We start from the raw sequence: 17,714 nt of genomic DNA, 5'->3' as shown, positions 1-17,714 counted from the left end.
CAGGTGCTGACACATGAGTGTGCAGGGAGAATGAATGGCTTCCTGGTTATAAGAAAAGAAGAAAACACAGAGAAGTAGGTTCATTCATTCCACACACATTCATTTTCAACTCATTTTCAGGTAACATCAAAAGTTAACATTCTTGTTGAACATTAATATATAATTTCCTTATCTCACATTTTAACCCTATAGAATTTTAAGCAAGAAGGTTGCAACTCCTATTTTTACTGGAGTTGGTATTTTCCTAAATATAGCAACTGCTATGATGATTAAAATAGTAATCAATAGACCCTTCCACAAACCTACATCTTATAAAAGACTCCTTGCAGAGATGTAAGAAAAAGGATAATTATAAAGGTTATCATCCTATTGGTGGATTTGGCTGCAGGTTCTGTGATGCCGAAGAGAACCAGAAAGACAAATTCGTAAGAGTTTGCTAAACAAGAACCTTAACCCCAAACAGAGATTACTCATGGTCAAAATAGCACAAAATTCAAAATCACTTGCAAATTCACTTGTTTTATTTTTATCTGGCATATAAATTGCATATTTTTATGTGAAATGCGGTTATATATATTAGAAATAAGATTTACACATTTCAAAGCACACTACTGCAAAAATAAATTATCTTTAACCTCCAAACTCTCTTTTGAGCTTTGCCTGCTCAGATCTCAATCTCACCAGTAGCCCTTTATGCTAAGGATTTCTCAAGACCCTCTTCTTCAGGTGAGTTGACTCTTCCTTTCTCCTCCCCATGAGGCTGCTGACAATTTTACATTATATTCTTAGGATCACTTTTACTATCATCTTCTGTTTCATCTGATCTTTCCTTGTGTTTGCCTTTTCTTTGCTTATCATGCTCCCCCCACCTATAACCAATTAGGTATATTATTCCTCCCGCCACCTATAACCAACTAGCAGAGGTTCTTTCTGGATACTTTCTTGAGATGCTGATTAGCTTCAAGACCTGGAACTGTCACGGAAAGCTTTCTCTTGTGTATTTAACAAAAGAATGGGGTCCATTCTATGATTACAAACGTGGACATAAACACACTTCATCATGGACCCAGTTCATCTTCAGTAAATGTCATATGATGAACAGTCACTACCATACTAACCACACAGAGACATTAAGGTAATGCATAGATTTTCCACACCTCCCTAACTGCCTATCCCACAGGGCTAAGGTTTAACCTTTAGGGTTCACACAAAAAACATATAACAAAATTAACAGAAATATTTCACCAATAGTGGGTATGAACAAATTAGCAACACACAATAATTTTTATGAGTATGAAGTATAAGTAGTTTCAAAGTCATTCATAGTTAGTTAGAATCTTGCTGTAAAAATTCACAGAGTGCTTATCCACGTCAATGAAGTAAAATTATGTAGGCTGATGTTTCTGTCAGTCACATCGATGCTTAATACCTGTTAGGAACCAAAGGAAAAGAATTGGGCATCCGGTGTTGAAATTTCCTGCATGCAAATAAATCAGGTGCAAGTATCCGGTCCAAATAACCCCCTAATACTTCTACATTGTATTGTCTAGTTAAAAGACTGCCTTCAAAGTTTCAGATGAGAAGGGTGTTTTCTAATTTTTTAGAGTACAAAGATTATTCAGTGGTAGAGATGGGCCTTTAAATAATTCAATATGGGCCGGGTGCGGTGGCTCACGCCAGTAATTCCAACACTCTGGGAGGCCCAGGTCGATGGAACATTTGAGGTCAGGAGTTTGAGACCAGCCTGGCCAACATGGTGAAACCCCGGCTCTAATAAAAATACAAAAATTAGCCAGGCGTGGTGGCGGCCACCTGTAATCCCAGCTACTAGGGAGGCTGAGGCAGGAGAATCACTTGAACTTGGGAGGCGGAGACTGCAGTGAGCTAAGATTGCACCAGTGCACTTCAGCCTGGGCAACAGAGACTCAGTCAAAAAAAAAAAAATGTTCAATATGCAACCGCTGAAGAGAAACAACTGCACAAACTGGAGAGAATGCCCTCTTTTCCATTCTACTGAGGTGTTGATTTTCCTTGGCACCATCCTTCTGTTTCCTCCTTCTCCTATCCTATTATATATAGCACCCCAGTGTTTGCCCAGCAAGAGTCCACTATTCCTGCTTCTTCCTAGGCAGATGCTGTCAAGAAGGTTTCACTGCATGTGCCCTCATCAGCTTGCATGTCTGTCCCTGAGCTGGTCAGCAACAGGATTGGGCAAAGTCCTTTATGGTATAGTTGGGGAAGTTGTTGACAAGAAAACCACAAGTATGAGGAAATAACTGTAAAGAATGCAAAACTGAAAGAAAACTTTTGTTTCAGGCTTAATCATCAGGAAGGATTATGAAAGAAAAAAGTTCAGGAAAAAAATAATAAGTAATCACACAAGGAAGAAAGTTTCATTTACCATCGGGATGATAAGTGTCAGGACCACTACACTGCATTAATCCCAAGGTACAGATTTTTCACATATTTAACATTCATCTGACAAGAGCGTGTCTTGTAATCGACAACCATAGAATTACTGTGAGCCAAGCAGCACTCATGGCATAATTGTTATTGTCTGTGCCCGTGTAAGCTTCATTGCTATTACTGTGTTATGAATGGATGGGCTGAAAACATTTAAGGATTATTACAGGAAGGAATATTTAGTAACATCAAGAAAGCACTAGGATGAAAATGTATATAAAGTGTGTTAGTGGCTCAGAAAAAAACTTCATAGACACTAGTGGAAGAATTTTTATAAAATGCTGAATCACCCACACCTTTTGCAGTACAGAGGAAATATCTTAACCAATTTGTAACACATATTTTTCTTCTAAAAAATAATAAATACAATAAACTATTTAAATAATAAAATAAAACAGTTTAATACGAATTTAAATAGTACAATTTAAATACGATACAAGTTGGTTAAGCTATTTCTAGTGCTTCTTCACATTTAGGGTCTACCTCTTCTAAATTACGTCGAGGCAGAATCATCAATGTATCTCCACTCAACATTTTCCTCCATATTATCACTTACAATATTGAAATACATAGGTAAAAGTTTATGTCTAAAGAAGTTTCAAAAACTTTCTATAAGTTTATTATAAAAATCTGAGGCCGGGCACAGTGGCTCACGCCTGTAATCTCAGCACTTTGGGAGGCCAAGGCGGGCAGATCACAAGGTCAGGAGATCGAGACCATCCTGGCTAACACGGTGAAAACCTGTCTCTACTAAAAATACAAAAAATTAGCCGGCATAGTGGCAGACGCCTGTAGTCACAGCTACTTGGGAGGCAGAAGAATGGCATGAACCTGGGAGGCAGAGCTTGCAGTGAGCTGAGATCACATGCCACTGCACTCCAGCCTGGGCAACAGAGTGAGACTCCGTCTCAAAAAAAAAAATTGAGTGATAAGGAAGCATTCTATCATAGTTTTGTCATCCTTTTTTCTTTCTTTGTGGCACATGAAATAATGAAGCAATTTTCACTGATGGTATCACATTTGATAAAATATGATAGTTCCAACCTGTTTGGGAAGTTGATCTCTGAGGCAGAGGTGAGGGAGTCAAGATAAAGTTTTACATAGGTTTGCAGACAAGAAGACAAACATGGAAAGTAAGAATCCAGGCCATGGATTCCAAATGATGATAAACCATGATTTTTCATTCATCTCCATGTGGTCCATTCCTAACACATGGAAAACTCAGGGATTCCCGGAGGGCCTGGCAGGAGAGGGCATCATTTGGAAGGGAAGCAGTCAGGCACTGCACTAGGCATATTAAGGGTGGAGAATACCATTCGCACTTTTTGCTGGTCACAAACCTGTGTCGTGCGGTCATTGTTGAAGGACGGTGTTATGACCGTGCCACTCACAGAGATGCTGACACTGGTAATGGGGACACTGCCCACTCCCCAGATTTCAATGTAGCCCAGTTTCAAAGGATTTGTACCAGTGATGTAATTGTTGAAAATTATATGGCTTTGCATCGTATTCTGTCGAATTGGAGATAAAAGAAAAATATAATAGCAGAATTAGTTCAAATTTTTCCAACCTCTTTTTAGGCACAAATGTAGATCATAAAGTAAGACAACTTCAGAGTCACCATCTTGTATCTTTGGATCATGGAAATCATGATTTCATCACTCTATGTCCTATTGCCAACTCCCATCCACTTTGCATTGACAAGCAGCTACAGGGTCTTTCGCACTGCCCTGAACTCTATAGGAGACAAAAAGTCTCAGCTGTTAAGATACTTATATTCTACAGGTGGAGGAATCACAAAATGTGCAGACCATTCCAAGGCAACTCAGGAACAAGGGCTAGATAACAGAAACAGCCCATCCACCTGTAACATGGTAAACTAGAATAATGATCATTACTGATGAGATGTGGATAGGTTTAATTGCAGAAAGCCTCCTGGGAGCATAGTAAATTTCCACCGGAAGTCTAGACAAGTAGAAGAATGTGAATTAGCAAGATGAGCAATGAAGAAATTCTAGGTGGTATTTTATGCCCTTATGATATTCAGCATCCTCCTAAGCCAGTGGAACCCTATTCTCACTTCATATCAGTCACACTCACCTGGCTGGCAGAAAAGCTGGCCAAGTAATAGAGTCCTTTCCCATAGGTATCTGCAAACAAAAAACAAGATAAACATGGCCTGGACCTGTGCTGTAGAACTCTATGCTATAGAATATATAAATGCTGTTCTAATTGCCTACTTGTCTTGTTTGAGAGAGTAAGGCTTATCTTTGTTTTTATTTCTGTCTTTTGAGTGTTCTATTTTAAAATGTAAGTGCTCTTTATGGAGACTAATCAAACCCTGCACCCACACTCAGTTTACACAAAATGCTTGAAATGAATGTGTATAGACACATCTGTCTGACAGAGTCACTTCATATAACACAGTTTCCTGACACCATTTTTAAGTCACTTCTCTTCCTTGTGGTCTACCATCCCAGCATCTTCCTAATCAGCTCAGAATTTCCAGGTTTCTTTTGCTGTATGTACACATCTCCGCACATACATTTATATGCATATACATATGCAAACACCAACACTGGTGTCTTGGTGGGTTTATCTTGAGGTATTAGGCAAATTTAAAAATGTGATCTCCAGAGAACAAAGATGATCAAAGAAAAGCCTTCTTTGTCCTTTATCCTAAATGTGTGCCACAGGCCCAGGAAGAATATGAAGTTCAGCACAGCCGGTGAAGGTGAACTAGTCAATAGCTTGGTTTCAAGTATTCCCATCCTACACCCTGCCCTTGTGGCTGTCACACTCTTTCCTGTGTGCTGGCCCCTTTCTTTTTCTTTCTCTTTTCTTTTCTTTCTTTCTTTCTTTCTTTCTTTTTTTTTTTTTTTTGAGACAGAGTTTCGCTCTTGTTGCCCAGGCTGGAGTGCAATGGCATGATCTCGGCTCACTGCAACCTCCGCCTCCTGGGTACAAGCAATTCTCCTACCTCAGCCTCCCAAGTAGCTGGGATTACAGGCATGTGCCACCATGCCCAGTTAATTTTTTTGTATTTTTAGTAGAGAGGGGGTTTCTGCATGTTGGTCAGGCTGATCTCGAACTCCCGACCTCAGGTGATCCGGCTGCCTCAGCCTCTCAAAGTGCTGGGATTACAGGCGTGAGGCACTGAGCCCGACTGTGCTGGCCCTTTTCTAAATGACTCACCACTCAGTTAGTTGCCACTGGCTATCCCTTAGAACTGTGCTGTCTAAGATAGCAGTCACTAGTAAAATGTAACTGTTTAAATTTAAGCTTGTTAAGATTGAATAAAATTAAAAATATAATTCTTCAGATGCACTTGTCACACATTTCAAGTGCTCGATAGCCTCATATGCCTACTAGATACAATATTGAACAGCAGAAGATATAGAACATTGTCATCACTGCAGAAAGTTCTATTGGATAGCACTTGTCTAGAAATAGCTAATAATTTCTTGAGCAATCCTCCTGAGAGTTTACCAATTCCTATAAACTCCTAATAGAAAATATCCCATAAATAATACAACTGATAGAGGTATTACCCCTCTTACTGGGACAGTAAACCATGTAATTCGGGAATGTGTCCTTGACCATAAATCCTATGAAAGTTTATCTCCGCTGGCTACAAATAAACTTTCCCCATGGCTCCCATATTGCTACCTTCTATAGTGGATTACAAAGGTTGCATAATGGGAGGTGATTCAGAACTGAGCTTCATTTACACGAGGAATAAAGATCATGTCCAATATGGATTATACCCTTGAATTAACAAATGATTATATTTTAAAATGCAAAATTGTTGTAATAGGGAAAAGGTGAAAGCAGGCCTGTAAGATAATCCAGGAATGTAGTCAGTGCCATCAGCATGAATCTCAGGCAACCTCTACTCACCAATGCTTTGCCCATCATCCCAGAAGAGCCAGCCCCCAGCAGTTCCTTCATCATCCAAGGCAATTTTGAAGCCCATGAATTTCTGGCGGCTGCAGTGAGCAGGGAGAGAGGCATTAGCTAAAAGTAAAGCCACAGCCACAAACCAAGAGTTTACATACAAACATAAAGCAGCAAAGGGAAGTGCTTCGGGGGATAAAGACTGCATACTAGAATTCAAGAGACTTGTGGCTTAGTTCTAATTCTGTCTCTGTCTGGCTGTATGACTTCATATCATGAACAAATGAATTAGTGAATGAATCAAGAGGATTCTCCTTTAAGGCTCTTAAAGTAATGACAACCAAACTAACTGGGTTCTTTCTTTTCCTTTTGAAAGGAAAATCCTGATGCTGAAAATCTGTTTTCATGACCTAATATCCGAAACATATAGAGGGAGTTCTATTTTCAAATGTCCTAAGTTCTTCATTTTTATTTAAATCTTTAGAAACAAATGAATAGGGAGTCTAAGAATGTTAGTATTGATACCAGAGAGATGTGAATTTTAGTCCGCATTCATGTACTTAGTAGCTGTGTGACTCTGAGCAAATCACTTAGCCTTTTTGCTCATCTATAAAATGGTGGTAACAATACTAACCTCACAGAATTTATGTTTTCCTTTTGCTAAGAAAAAATAGATGATTTCCACATGGAAATGCCCGTATTCATATAGTTCTAGGCACAGGGCAAGCACTCACTGGATGTTAGCTATGGTTAATTTATACATAGACTTTGATCTAGAATTTTAACATCTTGTAGAGGAATAAACAATTTTTCAGCAATAGTTTTATTAGGAAATATTCAATCAGACCCAATAGTATACTGAAACTATTATGAATCGTGGTTGCTCCTATTTTGACTTCCATTTCAATTGGGAGATTGAAAGATGACACTCTTACACCTATCAACTCACCCACTTAGACATAAAAGAGCTGTTAATAATTAGTCGAAGAGTATAGAGTCTGAAAAAGGTTAAAATACAAACAAGCAAACAAAGAAAAAACAAGTGTCGAGTAGAATTGCATGTGGGTTTGAGAGTGATGCTTACATTTTGGTGGACTTCATTACAAATGGTTGAGCTAAATGACATGTAAAGGAAAACCTGAGTCCTGTCACTTACCTTAAGTGGGTGTTCAATGCAGGCTCTTGCCAGGGCAGGATGTAGCCCCCACGGACATGAAGATTAATGTGGTCAAGCGGGGCTGGCAAGGTCTTCCACTCTCCTCTTGCGTTAATATCCACACCCTGGGGGCAGAAGAAGGTAAGAGATGACTAAGGAGAGGACAGGCCCCTCCCTGAACAACGCACCCTACCAGACATCTCATCCTCCCTTCTGAACTTATGCCTGCTCATCACCCTTTGCAACACACCTGCCATTACCCATTCTGCATTCACCCAGTGCTGCAAGAAATCTTGCAAGGCTGCTATAATATCTTCTTAGGGTCTCTTGCCTTTGCTTCCACTGTACAAACTACATTTGCCTGATGTGTGACAGGAGGAGGTGCTACTCTCTCACCTGTATCAGAACCTAAGGGACCATCCTTCCATCCTACATGTTCTCAACTAGAGCAGGGCTTTTCAGTCTCAGCACTATTGAGATTTGGGGCCAGACAATTCTCTGGTGATGGGGCTATCCCGTGCCTTCTGATATTTAGCAGAATCCTCGGATGTCAGCCGCATCACCTCCTCACCCCCACCCTGTTGTGACAACCAAAAATATCTCCAGGCATTGCCAAATGTCCCCTGGTAGGCAAAATCCTCTCATTTCAGAGCTGCTACTTTACAGGTAAGAAGCAGTTATTGTTGACAACAAGCAAACAAATATGCATGGCTGTGTTCCAATAAAACTTTATTTGCAAATCAGCTAACAACCAGATTTGGCTGTGGGCCATAGTTTTTGCCAGCTTGTGCTCTAGAATGAGTAATAGTTATCCAAACTTGGGAAGATTAATTAAGGTGACACTTCTTCATTAATCGTAACTATAAAATTCATCTTCATTTTAATTAAACATCAAAATTTCATCTTTTTCTAAATAGCTTGCTCCATGATTTCTTTTGTCTTTTCCTCTTCAACCAAAGACATCTTCTGTTAGTGAATGGGAGACTCAACATGCACACTCAGGACAAAGGCCAGTCTCACGTAAAGAAAGCTGGCCACCTCTTCCTGGGAAACACCTGGCTGGGACGCACATAGCAGAGCCTTAACATGTTACCACCCTAAGGGCAGATTCAGACTAGGAACAGGAAGGAGAGTTTGGGGCAGCGGAGAGGACTTGGGCTCCAATGGACTGAGAAGAGAAGGAACAAAATGCACATCCTTCTCCAGTTTTCACCTAATCGCACTGCAATCCCCTTGGATGAAAGGGGCCAGCACATGCTCTGCTTCCTGTATCCCTGCTTGTACCCCTTTGCTGTATTTCCAGCCCTCAACGATGTTCTCCTCAGAAAGTCAGAAGAAGAGGCCTCATTAGAGACCAAGGAAATGCCTTCTTTGATTCTACCCCAAGAATCAGGGTCTGACTTGTCAGGGTCCCAGCAAGAGATCACCACCCCAGAGCTGCCCTGGAAGACCCTGGCTTCCCAGATAAGTCTTTGAGGAACATAATAGCACAGAAACTATGCGGCAAGGAGCGCTTCATTGCTTCCTCATTTCTAAATGCACTTGCACTGCTTAGACTCACAAGGGTTGGGTCCCATACCTCTGTGTGTGTTTTGCACATTGCCTAATCACTTGCTTACCTTAGGTAATTATGTGCAGTGCCCTTCTTTGAGCATCTATGCTATGGAAGGAGATATTTAATAAAAAGAGAGAGACAAAAAGTCCTCTATGCTTACAAACTTACAGCAGGTAAAGATATAAACATTAAAAACAAAACTATAGTTTGCAACACAATCTCAAAAGCATCTGCCTTTACACAACATTGTAAATAGCAGTGATATAAGAAAATATTAAAAATTAACACAAAGAGAACACCCACGAAAAACCTCAGTGAGATGCTTTATGTGTTATTTCACAACAGTTCTATGAGGGAAGTGGTCTTACTCCACTTGGAGGTGAGAAAACTGAGGTTACAAGGGTTAAAGTGGCTTCTCTAAGACCACACAGCAGGTGGGTTACAGAGCCAGCATTTGACCTAAGGTCTATTGGATCTAAAGCCTTTGTACTCTCTACCACATTCCCTATGTTATATAAACATTCAGAAAAACTTACCGTGTAGTAATCGTACCAACGGGCTCTAGGGAAATATGCAGTGACATTTCTGGCATTCTAAAATGAAACATAAACAAGGTGTGGCAGTGGCACCATTTTCCAGGACAGAGAAACCAAAATGCTTAGGAAAGAAGTTAAATAATTGGATGGCCTTGGGCCCACTTGCCTCATGTCCCAGGAGGTCACCTATTGAGGAAACCTTCCATCCCTTTTCCTTTTTCAAACAGGACAGATCTGTCTACCCAAAAACAAGTGGCTTTCATAAAGCACTTTGGTACCCAGGACTTCGGGAAAAAAAAAAAATCACTATTTGCTTATAGAAATAGGCTTACGCCATTCCCTCTTAAAGAGACAAACAACTGAGGTTGTGTGTGGGGCAGAAAAAAATTCTGCGGGTACCATAAGATTTGCGGGCTGGACACGGTGGCTCACGCCTGTCATCCCAGCACTTTGGGAGGCCGAGTCAGGAGGATCATGAGGTCAGGAGATCAAGACCATCCTGACTAACATGGTGGAATGCTGTTTCTACTAAAAATAAAAAAAAAAATTTAAATTGGCCAGGCATGGTGGCATGTGCCTGTAGTCATAGCTACTCGGCAGGCTGAGGCAGGAGAATCACTTGAACCTGGGAGGCAGAGGTTGCACTGAGCTGACATAGCACCACTGCACTCCAGCCTGGATGACAGAGCGAGACTCTGTCTCAAAAAAAAAAAAAAGATTTTGGGAAGGTGCAATTAACTGGTATTTTAATCAGAAGCCTAATCAACAACAGAGGTAAAGAAATGGCTTTTACTGCTGGGAGGAGCTCCTGCAGAGGAAGGGAAGGGTTAGCCAGCAGCAATACAAGTACACACACATTGCCAAGCAATCCTTCTGAAAAGTTGTAATAGTGCTAGAGGACTGTTATGAATTCTTTACAATACTGCCCCCATCTGATCTTCTATTCCTTATTTTAGTTAACGAAGAAACGATTGTGTCATTGAATATACTATGAGGTGTTTTCTTCTTCATCATCCTGTGAACCAGAATTGTTAGGCTCATTTTAAAGATGAAGGAGCTGAGGCCCAGAACACCTAAGTGATGGACTTCAGCTCAGAAAGAGAGGAAGAGACACAGGTAGAATAAGAAACCATGTCTCAGGACCCCCACCAGCTCAGGCCTCTTCTCCTCGTCCTTTTCCCCAAGCCTCACAGCTGGGATCCTCCCCTCATCGGAGGCCTCCATACTCACGCGCTCCAGGACAGGGCTGACCAGGAAGGCTGGGCCCAGCAGGAACTGACTGTCTATGTCCCATGTCACCTGGTCTGACACAAACCTGGAAAGGGAAATGAAGGTGCCCAACAGAGCCCAACAGAGCCCCAGCCCGACACTCTGAAGAAGCTCCTCAAGTTCAGATCCAAATCGGAAATCCAGCTGCCCCTGAGCCATCCTTGCCTTTTTCCTAGGCCTAGCTTCATCAGGAGCACCCAGCCTCTGCTTTCCCCATGGGATGTGCCTCAAACTTCAGAAATGCTGGGATGTAGATGTGTTCTCTCCTGTAAAATACTTGCCCCATTTCTCAACCATGGCAAACTTCAAGTGCAAGGATGGCCCTTTTCCCTCAAATCTCTTCCTGAAATCCTTCTCCTGTGATCTGGCTACATATAACCAAACTGCTACAAAAGATAGATAGGCCTTTGCACAGCCAAATTAGAAAGAAATTATTATATGCTATACTGTATCATTTCAGTTTTGCTCCTTCAATCAATAGCCTTTTATTAATGACCTAAGGCATGTATGGCACTGTGCTAAAGAGAGTAATAAAGTATGGTCTGCGCCTGAAGAGCTCATGTCAAAAGGCAATCATGTCTTTAATTTGGAATAATTCAACTGTCACCATATAGAATGTAATAAGCCATCCATTAGGCATTGGGATCCCTGCTGGACACTCACTCATGGAGCAGAGGCCGCACAACAGTGACGCCCTCCGTGTGGGCCTTATGCATCAAGGTATACAGATATGGCAACAGGGTGTATCTGGTCTGCAGGACAGTTCTGGAAATATTCACAAAAGCAGCATCCCAGGACACAGGGTCTTGTCTCTAAAGGAGAAAGAGAACAGTGTTGGGAGCTTGCCCTGGAATTTCTAGGGGATTTAAGAAGGTCACCGAAAGCATACTCCAGTTGAAGATCACTCACAGCTAAACAAAAGAAAACTACACATGAGGCCCAGAGAATATTCTTAATAGACTGGAAAAGGTCACTGATGCTCTCCTAGGACAGCTGATGAAATTTCACTGTAAGACATTCTTTTTGGTATATTTTTTACAATTCTGCCTAAACAACAAGAGCAAAACATAATAATAACCTAAAGAACACTGAGGAATATGGTTCACTGAGACCCAAGGGCTTAACAATTTATAGAGGTGCAGTGGCTCATGCCTGTAATCCCAGCATTTTCGGGGACTGAGGCCAGGAGTTCGAGACCAGCTTGGGAAATATGGCAAGATCCCATCTCTACAAAACACAAAAATTAGCTGGGCACATTGGTATGTGCCTGTAGTCCCAGCTATTCAAGAGGCTGAGGTAGGTGAGTCGCTTGAGCCCTAGAGGTCAAGGCTGCACTCAGCCATGATTGGAACACTGCAATATCCAGCTTAGGCAACAGAATGAGTCCTTGTCTCAAAAGAAAAAAAAAAAAATTTTAAAGATATCACAGGAAATACAGACTGCATTAACTTTAGGTCAGAAATGGAGGCTGTGTTTCAAGTGAAACACTGGAGGTAGGGGCCACTGTCCTACCCTGGTCCCAATGGTGTTGTGGTTTCTTGAGAAGGGATAAAAGGCCCCCAGCTGCATCCAGCGAACACACATCTCATATTCAGCATCTTCAAAGAACCCACAGATATCTGCTCCCGTCTGAAACAAGAGGAAATGAAAGGAGCCCGCTGATGATTTCTGAAAGATGTCCCCACCTTCTTGGTGCTTAGGAGGATCCCAAGGACACTCACATAGGATATGCCGAAGAGGCTGAACTCCATCATGCCTGCAACGGGAAGCACAGCTGTGTCACACCAGGCTCGCTCTCACGACCTGCTGCCTCACCTCTTCCCCAAGGATCCCAACTCCCTGCCCTACCAGCACAGGCCCTGGAAAGGAGCCCACACACCAATGATAGATTTCTTCAGCTGATCCCACGCGGCTGTGTTGTCTCCCAGCCAATGTCCTGCCCAGCGGCCAGAAGAGGGAAATGTGGAGCGGGTGATGACGACCCCTCGCTGTCCTGTCACCTCCTGCACGGCTCTGGTTGGAGGGGAAAAGGAGGTGAACTGAGGGCACCGCCAGGAAGCAAAGGCCATAGAGCTTCTGCTCCCAGAGCCCTTGAGCCTAGTCAATGTTTGCTGCGTGATTGGAGGGAACATGGGACTCTGAGCTGTAATAGAGGCTCCACTGATCCCAGATGATGGAGATAACGAGTCACGTGTTCTCACAGCACTTTACAAAGAACTTCACTGTAGCAAACTCTCTGGAGTGCCCCAAATATAGTAAGGAATTACTAAATCTTGCTATTGGTTTCCCCAAAACTTAGTTTTCTATATTTGAGGAGAAACACAGTGAAGATTATAAGATCGTCCTTAGAAGAATTCACACTATTCATTGAGCTTGCAAAGCAGGACTGTGCTAATTCAGTACAATACCAGTTACCCTCCACCAAGAATGGCCAAAAATAAAAATATCTCCAAAGATGATTCACTTTGAAATAAAGGGGAGAGATGCCCAGTCCTCTGTGTTCCCTTCACCTCCTGTAACTGAAGCTGTAGTACCACCGGCTGCCCTCTGTGATCATTATGATGTCTCCATGTGAGTCTTTCCCACTAGGATCATTAAGCTTTTCACTGGTGGGACCATGCCTTATTTAAATCTGTCCTCCTCCTTTTAATCACAGGGCCTGGCTCCATGTCAGTAAGTGTTTGTCTAATAAGAATCATTACACAGTTATAAGAATCTTCTTAATCCTTAGAAATGGAATGAAAGGAAAACTAGGGGAGCTATGTCAGTCACTGGCAATCGCTATAGGTTGTGACAGCTGGAGAAGGGAGACGGAGACTCACTCGTATGTGGGTCTGGTCTGGGACCACCCGTACAGGTTGTGCACGTTGTAGTGCTGCACCGGGGAGCCGTCTGGGAGGATCTGCTCACTCTCCATGCACAGGGTCTTGCTGCTCAGGCCCCTGTCCCTGGACTCCAAATCTGAGGAGGAAGAATTGGTGAGGTGAAATCCAGCCCGGATTCTGTTTCTCCCTGACTTCTCTTCAAGGGACTGGGCCCTGGATCTTAAGACTAACTTCAGTCCTGCCTGTGTCGCTCTCCATCTCCCCAGAGACATGAGCACAGCGCCCCCAGCTCTGAGCTGCAATGGCGCCTGCTGTGTTTCCAACATCAAGTTCACTGAAGGAAGCAGAGGTGTCAGGAAGAACGTACAGCTGTCAAACACTACATGACAGGCTCTGATTTAGGCTTTTGACTTGCCAATTATTTCCATAATTCTATGAAGAAGATCTCATTATCTATCTTTTACAGTTTAGCAGACTGAGATTTGGAAATATCGCATAATCTGTGAAAAGTCACAAAACTCCTAGAGAGAACAATTTCTGGAGCCAAGATATGAACCCAAGTGTAACTCCAAAGTCCATCAGCTCCACAATAAAGGCAAGCCAATAATTTCCACCCATTGATGACACCAAAAAATTCCCGTGATGGAATTCACATAAGCCTAAAAAACTAACAAGCCTAGCTGTGAGAACCCTTTGGTGGCATCACCACTCATAAGTGCTTTCTAGACAAATTCAAAAAATTTGTGCAATGAGTCTAGTCACTTGCACATGCCCAGCTGGGTAAAGCGCGTGCAGAGCTTTTGTCTCTGGTCCCCAGTAAACCACAGCAGCCATGAGGATGTGCCCTGAGCTGTGGGGCCACCCCTGGCCTCGGGCTCCTCCAGTGTAATCCTTCTTTCAATTACGGCTCTGCCAATCAAGAAGGCCAAGGCTTCTTACGTGGCATGTAGGGAGGGTGGTTCAGAGAGGCGTCCCCGCAGCCTGGAGAAACTGCCCCATTCACGAAGCTTGATGGTTCATTCATATCCTAGAAATGCCAAACACAGACATACCTCACTTTTTAAGATAATTACGTCCTGCCAATTCTGAGCCAAGGAAGCAGTGAATAAATTGTTCAACATCCAGTAATCCCTGTAGATGCCAGCCTTGGGAGCTTCATCAAATCCTGGTGAGAACTGGCTAGAAAGATGAATTCACCCCTACAGAACAACTGGCTAGAGGGTTAAAAAAAAAATCTCTCTCAAGGTGGGCGTGAGGCAGTGAAAGTTCCAAGAAATTCCTAGTCAATTGCCTCAGAGGTTTTATAGTAGTAATGTCAGGTCTGGTAGAAGGTGTGAGGGCTATCAGGGCTGTTCCTCTCCTGAGAGGAAGAAGTGTCTGATATGTCCAAAGTCTTCCTTGGACAATGTCTATCCTCTTAACTGAAGGTCAGTGGTACATACACGTAGGCACACAAAGATAGACAAGTGTCACTGGTACACAGAGACACACACACACTTACAATCCACATGCCATCAAACTTCAAGCTCCTCTCTGGATTCTGTGGATTGTTGTATAGTTCTTCTATTTCCCTCTTCCACCACTTGGCAGTTGAATTACGGAAAAAGTCTGGGAAGGCCACATAAGCTCGATATAGCTATAAAAAAGAAATATAATTTCTTTGTCCCACACAAATATAGAAGACAGCAAACAGGCACTTACTGAGAATGCAACTCACACAAATACTTCAACTGCATGGTGACAGACAGCCTGAACAGGGCCTAAATAATGTTATTAACTTATTAGAGAAATGTAGAATGAGAGGAGAAATTAGTGCAATTTGAACACCTTCCCGGCATTTGGAAAACATCCAAAAACTGTTCTCTTCATATACACGTGGACGATGACAATCAATGACCCGAACTAGTGACCTCATGTACTCGATGCCCAACCCTCTATGTCAGTCCTGCCATTTCCTATGCACTCCTCAAAGACAAAGCCAGGGAGAGACTGCAGACATGAGATGCATGGTAATAGGTTAGGAAGAAACACCCAGGGACTCCCTCCTATGTCATTCCCACTGCGAGAGGGGAGGAAGGAATAAGATTACATTTCCGGATATTAGACAAGTACGCCTCAGTGTTTTCTACCATTTCAGAATCACATGACAACTACAGCTGTGTGGAAGATAAATTGAGAGGACTTAAAGAGGATGCATCAACTTCCCCTTATTTTCATCTTTCTTCAGATAATAACAGGTGTGTTTTTGTTTTAACCTGCAAGATGGGTTAAAGGTACAACTTCTTTTTTTTTTTTTTTTTTTTTTTGAGACAGAGTCTTGCTCTGTCACCCACCCAGGCTAGAGTGCAGTGGTGCTACCTCGGCTCACTGAAACCTCTGCCTTCCAGGTTCACGCGATTCTTTTGCCTCAGCCTCCTGAGTAGCTGGGATTACAGGCACACACCACTACACCTGGCTAATTTTTGTATTTCTAGTAGAGATGTAGTTTCCTCATGCTGTTCAGGCTGGTCTCAAATTCCTGACCTCAAGTGATCCACACAGCTCAGCCTCCCAAAGTGATAGGATAACAGGCATGAGACACCATGCCCAGCCAGATACAACTTCTTAACTACATTGTAGACTTTTGAGAGCAAGAAGCTTGTTTTATATTCATCTGAGTGATATTTATATTTTGCACAATGCTTAGCTTAGAACTTGACACAAAATATATACTCACTGTTTAATGGTGGGTTCACACCACTTAGAAGCAGCAAATAAATGTTGCTTGTTATGGAACATTATGGTCCTTTGTATGTCTCAGTAAATAGCCTCCTTTATGATAATCACACCATTGTAAGAGTTAAAGAGCTAAAGAATGCTGGTGAGGAGGGTCGGGGAGGCAACAGAATGAGGACTTGGTCTGGGGAGCTCCAGTTCTTATACACAATAGACAAAAGGCAGGTAGGAACCCATATGTCTACATAAAGGGCAAGAAAAGGAACATGAGAAAACAGAAACAGATCAGCCTACATAGGTCTGGCTGTCAAGGATGTGAGAAGACAGTGGGTCACATCACGGAGAATCTTGAAAGAAGTGGGCATGCCAGGGATGCCTTTTGTTAGGAAATGGAGGTAGAAACTAGGAAACCTGACAAAGAGAATCTTTCACCAGAAACAGAGAGCTCCAGATCAGGAAGGGTTAGAAACAATGGGATGGGTGGGGGATGGACAATTAGAATAAAGAGATTATCAGCCACATCAGAGTCAGAATTGTATCCCATATGGGGTACACATGGGGAACCTGGCCAGCCATGATGTAGGAACTTCCCTAAGTACTGCTCGGATGACCCCTTCCAACTTCATAAAAATGTTCTGCCGTTCTCCAAGGTGCTGGCTCTACCTTACACCTGTGCATATTCAAGTCTTGCCTTTGTGGCTTCTGCCTTCACTTTCTCCAGTCTTCAAACAGTGATAGAACCACCCACACACTGGGCCTCAGGATCACCTAGCACTCTTTTTGTGGCACACTGCATGCTACAAAACGCAATTCCTAGATCCCATCACATACTTATTGAATTAAATCGCTGGAGCTTTGGACTCAGAAATCTGCTTCTCATGGGGCTGTTGGCTGTTTGTTTTATATTCAGTAAAGCCAGACCTGGACATCAGTGGCTTCATCCTCACCAGCTTCATCGAGTGGGTCTTACTATTAATAATATAAATATTACGTTGGTGCAAAGGTAATTGAAGTTTTTGTCATTACTTTTAATAACTTTCTTTCCTTTTTTTTTCTTCTGAGACGGAGTCTCGCTGTGTCACCCAGGCTGGAGTGCAGTGGCTCAATCCTGTCTCACTGCAACCTCTGCCTCCCGGGTTCAAGCGATTCTCCTACCTCAGCCTCCTAAGTGGGATTACAGGCGCGTGCCACCACGCCTGGCTAATTTTTGTATTTTTAGTAAAGATGGGGTTTCACCATGTTAGTCAGGTTGATCTTGAACTCCTGACCTCGTGATCAGCCTCCCAAAGTGCTGGGAT

General features: G+C 42.5%; 1 protein-coding gene across 1 annotated transcript in view; it reads right to left on the bottom strand.

Moving 5' to 3' along the window:
- Positions 1 to 501: 501 nt before the first annotated feature.
- The window catches only part of MGAM (maltase-glucoamylase), a 152,343-nt gene continuing 135,130 nt past the window's right edge, over positions 502 to 17,714 (bottom strand). The window contains exons 103-116 of the mRNA XM_063708809.1: positions 15,203 to 15,337; positions 14,641 to 14,728; positions 13,699 to 13,837; positions 12,756 to 12,889; positions 12,598 to 12,632; positions 12,389 to 12,505; positions 11,540 to 11,688; positions 10,838 to 10,922; positions 9,608 to 9,664; positions 7,517 to 7,641; positions 6,364 to 6,452; positions 4,564 to 4,613; positions 3,804 to 3,974; positions 502 to 1,429 (exon numbers count right to left, since the gene is read on the bottom strand). Coding sequence (XP_063564879.1) covers positions 1,352 to 1,429; positions 3,804 to 3,974; positions 4,564 to 4,613; positions 6,364 to 6,452; positions 7,517 to 7,641; positions 9,608 to 9,664; positions 10,838 to 10,922; positions 11,540 to 11,688; positions 12,389 to 12,505; positions 12,598 to 12,632; positions 12,756 to 12,889; positions 13,699 to 13,837; positions 14,641 to 14,728; positions 15,203 to 15,337 — 1,452 coding nt within the window. The 3' untranslated portion in view covers positions 502 to 1,351. The remainder of the gene's footprint in view (positions 1,430 to 3,803; positions 3,975 to 4,563; positions 4,614 to 6,363; positions 6,453 to 7,516; positions 7,642 to 9,607; positions 9,665 to 10,837; positions 10,923 to 11,539; positions 11,689 to 12,388; positions 12,506 to 12,597; positions 12,633 to 12,755; positions 12,890 to 13,698; positions 13,838 to 14,640; positions 14,729 to 15,202; positions 15,338 to 17,714) is intronic.

This window comes from Gorilla gorilla, chromosome 6 (assembly GCF_029281585.2).
Source record: "Gorilla gorilla gorilla isolate KB3781 chromosome 6, NHGRI_mGorGor1-v2.1_pri, whole genome shotgun sequence".
Lineage (NCBI taxonomy): Eukaryota > Metazoa > Chordata > Mammalia > Primates > Hominidae > Gorilla > Gorilla gorilla.
This window is presented reverse-complemented; position numbering and strand designations above follow the sequence as displayed.